Below are 13,233 nucleotides of genomic sequence, written 5' to 3'. Positions count from 1 at the left end.
GGAAGCGAATTTAGCTACTGGAACTGAAATTCTGTGTTCAGAGCAGTCAGTCAACAATGAGCAACAACCTGTCATGTTTCGCTTTTCCTCCGCTGGTAAGTTATCATTATTAAACTATGGCATAGTGTTTATGGAGCATTAAACGATGTAAATGTCAGAGATTTGTTTTTCAACTGAAGGCTATACACATTTTGTATAAAATAACACAATGTGCTTGTAACCGTAATATTAGTCTACTGTAGGCTGCTGCTGAATTTACCGTAAAACGAAAAACACATGATCTATGAGTGGTCTATGATTTATTTTTTAATGATTTTGTTCAAAAACTCATTTTTCTCATAGTCTTAAAAATGTTTGTATTTTTGTTCGTCATTTTTGTCTGTTTGCCTATAGATGCCCTATCTACAGGATCATATTAATATTCAATAATAGATTTTACGGGAAATTCCGGCCATGCTGTTTCATAGTAATTCTAACCTCGTGGAAAATACTTAATACGAATTACCCGATTTTAAATCCAGGCATTGATCAATATCTATGAATATCTAGGCTATGAAAAAAAAGAAGCATTTTATGCAAATATTATAAATATTATAAAAAATACTCTTGTACAAAACAACAGCAAATTTGTCATTATGTGAATCAAGCTTTTCACGTGTATATATATCTATATTTTTTTAATGGATAATTATTTACGTTTGCTCATTTGTGTTTAAGTGCGCGCAATTTTTTAACCAACCTTTTGAAATAATAGTATGTCATGTGATCAGTGGCCTGGTCATTTTCCATCGATGTGTCGTCTGGTCTAGATAATGGCTTTCAATTTGACGTGGCCCATTTCGTATGCTATAGAAACCCGCCCAGTGAAATCGTAAAATAGCAGGGGTATGGCTAACTACAAACACTTAAGATGCTCGCAGAGAGCAAATACTGTTGAAGCGAGTACTAATGTAGCTATATGTGAAAAACCTTTACTTTGCAGTCGCGCGAGCGCCCGTGACCCTAATGAGAGCAGACACGTCCAGAGAGCTTCAGTAAATAGGCTAAGGAGGTCATGTCACTTTCATCGCCGTCGAAGCAAAAGGAAGCGGAGGAAGTCTTCATTCAACAAAGACTTCCCGTTGACTCGAAAGTATGCCTGTGACATTTACAATGTTATTGTTCGGTATGCTTTTATTTCGATAAATACAAATCAGCATTTATTCCTGTAGGCTTGTTTTCGCGAAAAAATATAACAGTGAAAGCGTCCTACTAGAATACTCGGTGATGTATAAATGCTTTGAAGTCACAGTGCCAGGCATAGGCTAGGGGATTTACATCTTAAACATGGGCTTCTATTCTTCTGCTGATTGGTTCATGGAGCCTACAGTACCCACCCGCTGCTGTTTCTCATTTGGAAGAAGTTTGAATGTTGAAGATTAATCATATCATAAGTTTGTGCGCACAAACTTGTGTTAGAAATGAGTAGATTATTGTGCACACATACCCTTAGGTATAGTCTGATATAATAGATTGACAGGGACTCTCCAAACCTACAGTGCTCCTGACCTAATTAATCCTTGATGAGTGTAACAACAAAAACTGAGTGCAAACGCAAAATACATATTTTCATGGTACGATTTGCACATGGATATTTAATGTAACCTACCTTCCTGTCAGCACAATCCACCCAAACCACCCAAAACAACTTTTTATCAAACTGTCCACGTTATATATTTACTTTGGGATTTGCATATGTTCATGTTGATGTGTGCAGGTTACTAGCCTACATCAGGATGTTAAACAGGAAGTTAAACAGGAAGTTCATTTGGAGTTGACTTGCTGTTTGGTAAATGCCGTTAAACCTCAAAAGGTGTGTTCCACTGTTTTGTGACTCATTCGCTATAGTAGATGACAGTTTTATCAAAATGAAGCAGATGGTCTTTGCTAGGCTTATTCAGACTCTTTGGGGGACACAAATGTGATGAATATCAAATAACGGATCAAGTACGTATTTAGGCCTATAATTGAGTATTAATGTAGTTGTATTTACAAATGTGTTTTACTAAAAACCAGTCATTCTCCCATACTTGATTAATTTTACAAATGCTAAATATGAAATAACAGTTAAAGGATTTTATAAACAATACCATTCCATCACTTTTTATGTCCTGGTCCTGACCCATTTCTTCCCATGTTCAGTCATGTGGTTATTATTCCATGTTTTCACTCTCCTCCAAGTCAAGTAATACATATTTCAGGAGCTGTGCTGGGGGAGGGAGATGTTGTGTTTAAATCAGTTGAAAGCAATGACACCCATGTAGCGAGAGCGGGGGTTGAATCACATTTTTCTCCATAGAGACTACAGTAAATGTGAATATGTTCTGTACTGAGGACAAAGGAAATGGATTGTGTGTCAACGTGACTCAGAGTCACTGTGCCCTTAATTTATATGCCCAACAGGAAAATGACAAAATTAGAACATAATGTTACAATGTTGGGTCTTGAAATAGGTATGGAACCTACAGCCAAGGCAGCGTGACTTTGCACATGGGAAAAGGTGTATACTACCATCCTTTCATCACTCCCATATTAAAGGGCAGACTAGTTCATTGAATGCATTCATTCTTGCCAAAAGCACTAAATAGAAAGGTGGAAACATTGAAATGCACCTAATATGCTGGAGGAGGAAAATTATGAGTTTAAGTCATTAGTGTTGATATCTGAAAGAACTAGAACTCAGGGACTGTTGAGGTTTTCACTTAGGTGTAAGGAAAATATAGTCTCAGCTCACAGTGTCCTTGCGTGTGTTTGTATTGGTTTGCATGTGAAGACATGTCGTTGGTTAGTTTGCATATTTAACAACTAGAAAGTACTAGAAAGGCCAGAGAGATTAAATAACCATGAGATGACATACAGGATACCTGAACATCGTGTATTTTAAATGAAATTACATTCTCGGACATACATAAATAAAACATTGCAACAGGAAATAACAACTGGAAATTGTGAAACAGGATGTATCAGTTGCATCCCCATCAATGTTTGCTCTACTTTGAGAGTGTTGAAATGCTTTAAGATCCTGTCTTTCTCAGTGTCTAAAGGCTCTTCTCTCTTCCCCTTGCAGTCACCCCAAAAGCAATGCACGAGTCAAGTGTGACGCAGTCAGCGTTGGCCGGCGATATTACCCGGAATATGAGCAACTGCACTACACCTTACAGCCAGGGCCGCATCCCATTGATCGCGCTGTACAGCACTGTGCTGATAATCGGGCTGCCAGCCAACATTGCCACCGTTTTTATGACCTTCCTACAGGTGCAGCGCAAGAACGTGCTAGGCATCTACCTGCTGAGCCTGTCCCTGTGCGACCTCATGTACCTGGGCACCCTGCCCTTGTGGGCGGCTTACGTCAGCGCTGGCCATGAGTGGATGTACGGCTCCCTAGCCTGCAAAGTGACCAGCTATGTATTTTTTAACAACATGTACATTAGCATCTTCCTGCTGTGCTGCGTGTCCATCGACCGCTATGTGGCCGTGGTCTACGCGGTGGAGTCCCGCGGCCTGCGCCGGCAGAAGCTCGCCGGGACGATCACGCTGGTCATCTGCCTGGTGGTGGCCCTGGGGCATGTGCCCGTTTTCACCATGTCGGAGGGAGACGCCGACACTGGGGACAAGCGCTGCTTTGAGCCGGGCCAAAGCACCGCCATGGTGACGGGCTTCAACTACGCCCGCTTCGTCATCGGATTCTTCATCCCCCTGGGCATCCTGGTGGTCACCAACCACTCCATCCTGGTCAACATCCAGGCCAGCACGGGCCTCCGGCCCCAGCAGAAGGCCAAGGTCAGGTACCTGGCCATGGCAGTCATCGCCTTCTTCCTGGTCTGCTTCGGCCCTTATCACATCATCCTGCTGCTGCGTGCCGTCATGTACCACTTCCCCTCCTTCCAAAAGGGATGCCACTTTGAGAACAGCATTTACACGCCCTACACCATCTCCCTGGGGCTGTCTACGTTCAACAGTGCCCTGAACCCCATCCTCTACGTGCTGGCCAGCGACAACATACGCAAGGAGATCCGGCGGGGCCTGGCCAGCTTCCGTAGCCGCAGCGCTCTGCAGCGGCCCTTCACGGACAGCAGCCAGCACAAGATGCACAACTCCAAGAACTCGTCAGATATGGCCACTGTGCGGGAGAACAAAGTCACTTAGCGGCATGGGGGCACTCTCTGGTTTTCGGTGGTGGACGCATTTCTGAACTGAACTTGCTACTTGTGCTGCTGTCAGGCAGGTGTGGAGACTGATGGGCACGCCAGTGCCAAAACCAGGTATTTCTTTTGTCATTATTTTCATCTCTATGCATATATAGAGGGCGGCCTGTAGTGTAGTGGTTAAGGTAAATGACTGGGAGACGCAAGGTCGGTGGTTCTAATCCCAGTGTAGCCACAATAAGATCTGCACAGCCCTTGAGCAAGGCCCTTAACCCTGCATTGCTCCAGGGGAGGATTGTCTCCTGCTTAGTCTAATCAACTGTACATCGCTTTGGATAAGAGCGTCTGCCAAATTCCAATAATGTAATGTAATGTAATTTAATTGTATTCATATCTGACCTGTCTTACAAGAGTATCTGTCATTGTGCCACAATCTGCTCAGGACGCCAACATTTGGAGTGCCTGGGAGTAAATTAGGCATTTGTTTACATCACTGCTATGAAGGCTTGCATGTATTTAAGTATCACTTGGTAGCCTATTTCATGGATTTTAAAAGTTTGTGATCGCTACGAAGAATGCCTTTTTTTATATATAAAATGAGTTGGAATGGATTCATTGATGTATAGCACTTGTTATGTATGTTCTGTAAATTAGTGTATGTACAACTGTATGTGTGCTGAAATCTAGATTGATGGCTAGATACTAGTTCTGCAATAGGATGACACTGGTATCCTGTAAGTGTGAGCTGCAATATTGTGTGTTGCAATATTGGTGATATGCAGAGGTGGAGGCCAACAGACACATTGTGCTGTCATTGAGCAGCTCTGATGATCCCTATCAGTAGTCAGTGTCACCCAGGATATGCCATACAGCATTCACCGAGTAGTATTTTATCAGTCAACTGCCAAGGTGGGCTTTCTGAAGGTATCAATAAATGTCCCCAACAGAAGCCAGTGTTGTAACATACATTGTCGTTTGCCCATTGGGTTGTCAACAAGCAAGATTAAGTTTGGCCCACTGATCACGATCACATACTGAACATTTTGCCACAATGACTGAATATTTGTTGTTTTATTTAAAAATGTGAGGTCAGTATTTCTCTTTCTGAAATGTATATCTTTTTTTAATTAAATGTACAATTTTACAATTTTGACAGAGAATGTAACTAACTTTGTAACAGAGCACTGAGCACAGTTTACGGAATGTATGCAGACATGTACACATACTAGATTATAAAACATACTTTTTATATTTGCTGCAGCAATACATCATTTCCATTGGTAATTTCAATGTAGTTAACAGATTGTTAGGTCTACACTTTCATCCTAATGGAGCTTTCAGAGGTATTAATTTGCTTTGTACAGTCCTCTGTACAATGGCTGTGCACTGGGTTTTAAAACCATATGGTGAGAGAGAGGATATAGGCACTGGAAAAATAGTATTACTGCACATTGGAAAAATTTAATTTTCCATTATCTTGTAAGAAAATATACGTCTGGGTGATGCTTGTGTCAGGGACGCAAGGACTAATGTAAAATGTGTTTAAAACAGCAATTACTTACACACACACAAGGCTGACCCCCCAGTTATGTCTCTCCGTTTCTCATCTCTAGACCAGGCTTGGTCTTTTGAAGTTCCCTATGACCCAATGGTGAATTAGGAATTAGTTCCCTGACACTTGTAATGCAGAAATGAGGAATGGGATTTATTAGTGACACAGTCATACACATTTAAAGGTGTAAGGAACCCCCTTTATTAATTAATTAATTAGTATTTACTGTAATATAAGGGCTAATGTTTCATTATTACTTTGCAATATATCAAGCCATTCTTGAAGAAACAATATTAATTATATAATCTTGTGTCACACTTGTTTATTTTGTCTGTTTTGTGATTTTGTTTAGTGATGTGAGATGCAAGAGCTTTGGAATGGGGGAGCCAAACGCCTTGTGAATAAGCTGTTTGACTGGGCTCCAGAAGGTGGTTCAAGCCCCAGTGTAGCCACATTAAGATCAGTGCAGCTGCTGGGTCCTTGAGCAAGGCCTCACATTGCTGTAGATATAGTGTGCCTTTCATAGACAAAGAGAAAGCACTGTACAGTAAATAGTGAAGACAATTCTTAAAGATCACAAAAATCCACACAACGTTATTGAGGAAGTGTGTGTGTGGGGATTTTTTCACTTGTCATACTGGGGTGGAGGTGGTGTCCGAGGTTCCTCCTAATTTTAATCTCATACAGAAATGGCGTTATTAGCAATTTGTTCTGGGTAGCATTGAGTCATTATCCGAGTCTTGTACTGGAGGAAATGCTTTGCTACCACTGAAGTTCAAGAATCATTAGAGACTGCAATCTGTTCTTATTGGGTATTTTTGTCAAAGCAACTTACGCCATAAGTATATTTGAGATGGATTTTTATTGTCTGATATTGGATCGTAGTCTTTTCCTAACCAATTTATTACTTTTGTTGCTTACTACTGGATGTGTCCTACTCATGTTTCCTTTCCCTTTTTGGAGCTGTAACACTGACTGAACAGTGTATAATTGGAAGAATTTTCATTCTTCAGTATTTAATTTGCTGATTCCTTATTTCTCATTTTACAGGGGTTAAATCCTGTTGGTCTCATATTATTGTAAGCCATTGTTTGTCTAAGGCCTATTTATATATAATTTATATTACTGTTCTGCTGAAGAGTGTACAGTTGCCAAATGCATGCTTCTCCTGGCCTCCTTCCCCTCACATGCATTCACAAAGGATTCAGTGCTGTTCCCATGGTGCCAGTGCTCCTATGGTTTTGGGAAGTACTTCCTGCCAGGTAATGCTGTAAAATGTAAAAGTGGCATGATTAAAGAGTTACACAAATAAGGAAAGGTGTGTCTCAAATTATTTCGCCCAATGAAGCAGCAAAATGAAGTCTGTGTGCCTGGTGGTGACCTTTATGGGTATAATGTTTCACAATAATTTGTTTTCCATCACTGAATTTGTTTTGCACTCTGGTAGTGTGCTAACATTGTTCCGTGCCTATGTAACGGAAAGAAAGTTTTTTGTGCAACTTGGTGACAATGTCTCTAAGCCAATAGACGCAAACTGTGGCATAGCACAGGGGAGCATTCTAGGACCACTTTTAGTCTCCTACATGCTTCCTTTAGGCAAGATCATCCAGCATCACAAAGTGAATTTCCATTGTTATGCTGATGATACACAGCTGTATGTCTCCGTTGAGCCAGACGACCCAAATGCCATGACCGTTCTTGCAGCCTGTCTAGCCAACATAAATAAATGGATGGAAAGAAATTTCTTGAAATTAAATGAAGAAAAGACAGAAGTACTCCTAGTGGGCCCTAAGTCAAAAAGAGACAAGCTGCAAGCAAAGATTGGAAGCCTGGCTTAACAGACAAAATCTGAGGTCAGAAACCTGGTGTGGTGGGAATTTTAATTTATTCCTGTAAGAAAACACTCAGAGACAGAGACAGTAAATAAAATCCAATCTTTACTATGCGCATAGGGTCCAAGTTGCATGCAAAAACAAGGACAAAGGTTCCAGGACCTTTGTCTGGATATATGTAGGCACAGAGCGCAACAAATGTACGCCCCTTCATTAGTATTCATTCATATTTCTGATAATCAATATTCAAAGACAATCCACCGCTCTTCTCCTTACTGTAGATTGTTTATTCATATCTCCCCCTTCAAGGTACGTCATGCAGATGCATGTTCTCAAAACATTCCAGCATGACGTATACGCAGGGGCCTGTGCATTTAACTTGCGTGTCTGAGAATAATCTCTTATCTTGTTTTAACTCCCTGTTTCTAGGAAGATAATCCCCATGGTAGCTTCCGTCATGAGGTATTATGTTTTTGGTTCTGCAGGCTCTTAGGCACCAAGACAAGATAATCCAGAACACACAGTTAATGGCCGTGGCCTTGGAGGCCCATGGTACAGACAGGGAGAGACATCTCCACTCACACAGTTACAGAATATAATATTGAGTAGCACAAGGCAAGTTATGATACTTTAATAAGTGTGTATACTCTGGATCATTCCAGCATAAGCAACCAATAATAGTATAAGAAATTAGTAAAGGATAAGCAATTAATAATATGATAAGTAATTAATAATGAAATAATCACATGAATATATAATTTCAACAACATTTCCCTTCTCTTTTTAATTGATTATCCGCAAACATGCCACTTCTCTCGATTTTCGACATGTGCTTGATTCACAGGTACTTTATTGTTGAAACAGGTCGTTTAATGGTCCTATCGCATCTTGGTATGATCTCTCCGACATGTCAGATGGAGCGATAACTTCATTGAAGTCCTGTAACATAAACAACTGAAATTGCGGGTTAGCACTTAACATTCTTGATATCAATCCTTTAATTATGGGAACCCCACAGCAGCTACAGAAGAACAGTACTGCGAATCCTGTTACTATGAGGGTCAGTACAGATGTTATTGCTGCTTTCCATTCCCCAGAAATGAGCCACTGCCACCAGGAGTCGTCAAGTACGTAGTGGTTTTGTTGTGCATCCGACAGGTCTTTCAAGTGCTGCAAAGCCTGATCTATTTCTCCGCCTTTCTCATCATTTGCTGGTATGTAAGTGCAACACGAGGCTCCCACGATATGACACACTCCCTCCTGCGCCGCCGTCAACAGATCTAGCACCACCCAATTTTGCAGTGTCATTAGCCGTAAAGCAGTCAACTGTTGCTGTATGCTTCTAGTTATGTTGCTGGTCTCATTTATAAGTGCACTTAAACGGTAATTCACAGTCTACAAACGAAGCATTATCTTCCCCACCCCTGTCCAAGGAAATAGAGCGAGGGCTACCTTCTGTCCGGTTGTCCACAATTTTGTGTCATCTGGGACATTGGTGTCCCAGATAGAATAATGAAGCGCACTGGCGTCTCGCCTCCCCCGCGTGGTCTCATGCGCGCTCACAATGTACGTGTGATCTATCAGTTGTATATAAGCACATACCCCTCCCCAGTTTGGCGGTAATGCCACATATATCCGATGCCACACAACCAGTACCAACTGTCCACAGCTCTCGTCCCATTCCAATGCGGTGCCGATGGGTTACATGGCGTGCCATTTAGACTGTTCTCTCTAGCATTTGGACTGTTCTCTCTACCGGTGGAAAAGGACTGTCCGTCTATGAGCGGATATCCACAGAAAATCAGTAGTTTCCCCTGACACCCCTCGGGTTACTCCCACAAATCCAGTGCCATTTCCCTTGACACAACGCCAAAACTTTTGCCCCGATTTATACTGGACTACCATGAGTGGAATATTAGAGCTCATATTCCCCAATTTTAGATATCCATCTTTATCGGTACAATATTTTAACCCAAATCCATTATCAGGTCGAGTGGGGGTGTACTGGGATCCATTGATGTTAATGTACTACGAGCAGTGGATGCCGCAATAGCCACTTTACTGTATCATTCACACTTCGCGTAGGCCCTGCGGCCTGTATCACCTCTAGCCTGGGTGAAGATATAGAGGCCGGCAATTGTGCACACATAACATTCAGTGCGGTTTGCAGAATGCGCTAATCTATTTGCATATCTTCACCATGAATTAGTAGCATATATGTGTGCAGGATTTCCTGATTCAGATAGGTAATCATCCGCCCCTAGATATCTTTTAGCTTTAGGCGAGGTTGGCGTATGACCTTCACTGACCGTGCATGTCCCTATGAACAACAGAAACAGGGCAGAGAGAGGCATATCTGGGAACCGGTCTGGAGTCTCTACTGACTGTGGAGAGTAAACAAGTTCTTCACCAGGTTTGAGACGGACAAGCTCTATATGCTGCGCCCCCCTTTGTAGCTGGACTCTCTCCAAGTCTATCCTGACCTTTTAATAATATTGAGATGCACCTACACACCAGCAACTGGAGGCGATACTACCTTACAGTGTGATTGATGTATCCACGTCTCTCTCTCCTGGATTCTCACTGCAGTAGGTGTGGTCAGGAGCACTTGATATGGACCCTTCCACGTCGGTTCACTCCACTTTGTCTTTTTACCGACACTTCGCACCAGGATCCAATCTCCAGGCTTAATCTCTCCTGGTGGCAGCTCCGCTGGCAATCTGGGAGGAAGCACATGTCGAATCTCACTCTTATTAGTAACCTAGGCGGGTCAAGACTTAATTCCTAAATTTTGGCCCATTATCACTATATAATGCCTTTGGAATCCCCCAGCTATGAATGATTTCGCTACTCAGACATTTTGCTACTGTGATTGCATCTATAGATGTGGCTGGGAAAGCTTCTACCCATTTAGAGAAAGGTCATATCATTACCAATACATATCTCTTCCCTTCACACGGTGTTAGATGTATAAAGTCCATCATCCATGTATGGAATGGCTCAGGGGGTGTAAGAATTGCCCCCTTTTGTGCAACCACCCCACCCTGTGTATTATAACTTTGTGATGTTGGGCATTTCTTAGAAAAGTTTTTTTTTTTTAGGTAAGTGGTGAGTCCAATGGTATAGTAACTTTGATCTATTACCCCCCTCATCCCTTCTCTTGATACATGGCACTGCCCATGTACCAAATGAGCAGCAATATGGAACCACCCCAAAAAACGGCTAAGGAAAATAAAGCAACCCTTAAAAAAACCAGGGCGAATAACCCAACCAAAATGAGTGCTAAAAGGCGAGCGCTGCAAGGCGATCCCAAAATAACAACCTAGTATAAAAGACTAGGTAAGCAAAATAAAAAACCTTGAGTCGCAGCTCAGGAAAACGCAGAAACTACATACCAGGGACAACGTCCCTCACCCACAGGCTCACACGAGCCGAAAACAAAAGAGAAAACCAAAAGAACCAATAGGCGTTCGCAGTGTACACCACACTAGCGAGCAGAACACCTTCCTCACCTTATTTTCTTTTAAATGAATTCAAAAACCCAAACCAGCACAATACCTGACTCCTATAATCACTGAGTCTACCGTGTGCTTTACCAGCGTGGTGACAGAGCGAACAGTGACACCAAACCCACAATGGCGTCTGAGGCTGCCATAGGGACGGCATATATCAAATCTAACAGTGGCTGCACAATCTGTACATAGTCAGGAATGCAGCTCCGGAAAAAATTTACAGTACCCAAAAGTGACATCATGTCCTTTTTAGTTCTAGGTTTCGGCATCTGGGCTATTGCCAGTTGTCGCTCAGGCAATATAGTCTTTCCCGTTTTTGAAATGTTATGGCCCAAATATTGAACTGTTTCCTGCCACAGTTGCAATTTGCTTTTGTTCACCTTGTGACCCTGTGAGGCTAAAAATTTCAAACAAGCCACAGTATCTACTTCACATTGTTCCACCGCACGCGAGCAAATGAATGTCATCGACATATGTTATAATTTGGCTCCCTTGAGGGGGAGTAAATTTCGCTATGTTTACCTCCATTGCTTGCGTAAATATTGCTGGTGATTCCACATATCCCTGCGGACAGCGAGTATATGTATATCTCTTTCGCTGAAATGTAAATGCAAACCAAAATTGTGAATCTGGGTGAATGGGCACAGAAAAGAAAGCATTCGCTAAATCAATCACAGAAAAATGAGCAGACTGCGGTCACATATAATTTAAAATAGTATTGGGGTCCGGTGAGACAGGAGCCTTTGGAATTACCGCTGCATTTACTGCTTGTAAATCCTGCACTAATCTCCATTCTCCGTTCGCTTTACGGACTGGAAAAAGAGGCGTGTTACATGGAGAATTTGGGAAAGACACAATTACACCTTTATCAAATAATCGTCCGGCGACAACTGTAATGATGCCACTGCTAACTCATCGGTGTAATAAAACCATAGAGCTGTAGCAGAAGTCGGGGTACCCCATTTAAATTTGGATTCGTATCTCGGAGCCGCTCAGCTTCTTCATGCCAATGAAGTGCTGCTTCATAACCAAACAAAAAACAACTTTTTGTCATCACCTGCCCGCCTCATTATATCACGCATAGGTTTATTCGTATGGGCAGGCTTCAGCAGTCCACTAAAACCAAATTCCTTTACCCAAAATGATTCCCATTTCCCCGAACCATTATGCCGACACTCCACACTCTCCCCAGTCATAGTCAAAGTCACGTCATCTGTCCCACAACAGTCTTTACAACAGTTACAACACCCCCCTTTACTGTTAGTGTGTTAGTGTTACTGTTAGTATTTTTTTGTTTTTTTGTTTTACTCTCTCTGTCTCACATAAACACAAGCCGAATTCAGGGATACCGTCACTCACCCGTCTGCCTCCTAGCCCAAAGAGCCTTGACTCGCTCCGGCTTTTGGAGAAACTCCCGACTGGCCTCCTACTAGCCCAAAGAGCCTTGACTCGCTCCGGCTGAGGTCTTTAGCTATATCGTCTCGCAGACGACCCGTGCACGGTTTGCAGTCAGCGCTGATTCTCCAGGGAGTACAGGTGAGATATTGGTATCCCGGACGAGCCCCCAATGTGGTGGGAATTTTAATTTATTCCTGTAAGAAAACACTCAGAGACAGAGACAGTAAATAAAATCCAATCTTTACTATGCGCATAGGGTCCAAGTTACATGCAAAAACAAGGACAAAGGTTCCAGGACCTTTGTCTGGATATATGTAGGCACAGAGCGCAACAAATGTACGCCCCTTCATTAGTATTCATTCATATTTCTGATAATCAATATTCAAAGACAATCCACCGCTCTTCTCCTTACTGTAGATTGTTTATTCATATCTCCCCCTTCAAGGTACGTCATGCAGATGTATGTTCTCAAAACATTCCAGCATGACGTATACGCAGGGGCCTGTGCATTTAACTTGCGTGTCTGAGAATAATCTCTTATCTTGTTTTAACTCCCTGTTTCTAGGAAGATAATCCCCATGGTAGCTTCCGTCATGAGGTATTATGTTTTTGGTTCTGCAGGCTCTTAGGCACCAAGACAAGATAATCCAGAACACACAGTTAATGGCCGTGGCCTTGGAGGCCCATGGTACAGACAGGGAGAGACATCTCCACTCACACAGTTACAGAATATAATATTGAGTAGCACAAGGCAA

At 42.3% G+C, this 13,233-nt stretch overlaps 1 protein-coding gene and 1 long non-coding RNA gene across 3 annotated transcripts; one reads left to right on the top strand and one right to left on the bottom strand.

Moving 5' to 3' along the window:
- LOC133133881 (probable G-protein coupled receptor 132) lies at nucleotides 1-7,053 on the top strand. Of its 2 annotated transcripts, XM_061250168.1 has the most exons (3): nucleotides 41-95; nucleotides 983-1,132; nucleotides 3,107-7,053. In XM_061250168.1, exon 3 carries the CDS (start codon nucleotides 3,121-3,123, stop codon nucleotides 4,183-4,185), a length of 1,065 nt encoding a protein of 354 aa, XP_061106152.1. In that variant the 5' UTR covers nucleotides 41-95; nucleotides 983-1,132; nucleotides 3,107-3,120; the 3' UTR covers nucleotides 4,186-7,053. The 2 variants fall into 2 exon arrangements, with proteins under 2 accessions (XP_061106143.1, XP_061106152.1); XM_061250159.1 differs by lacking the exon at nucleotides 983-1,132 and having other exon boundaries at nucleotides 1-95.
- A 549-nt stretch (nucleotides 7,054-7,602) lies between these two features.
- Nucleotides 7,603-12,924, bottom strand: LOC133121583 (uncharacterized). The gene is made up of 2 exons (XR_009708019.1): nucleotides 12,440-12,924; nucleotides 7,603-10,288 (listed from the first exon to the last, which is right to left on the bottom strand). It is a non-coding gene; the product is annotated as an uncharacterized LOC133121583 (long non-coding RNA).
- Nucleotides 12,925-13,233: the final 309 nt, after the last annotated feature.

This window comes from Conger conger, chromosome 1 (assembly GCF_963514075.1).
Source record: "Conger conger chromosome 1, fConCon1.1, whole genome shotgun sequence".
Classification (NCBI taxonomy): domain Eukaryota; kingdom Metazoa; phylum Chordata; class Actinopteri; order Anguilliformes; family Congridae; genus Conger; species Conger conger.
Note: the sequence above shows the minus strand (reverse complement) of the source record. Positions and strands in the feature narration are given on the sequence as shown.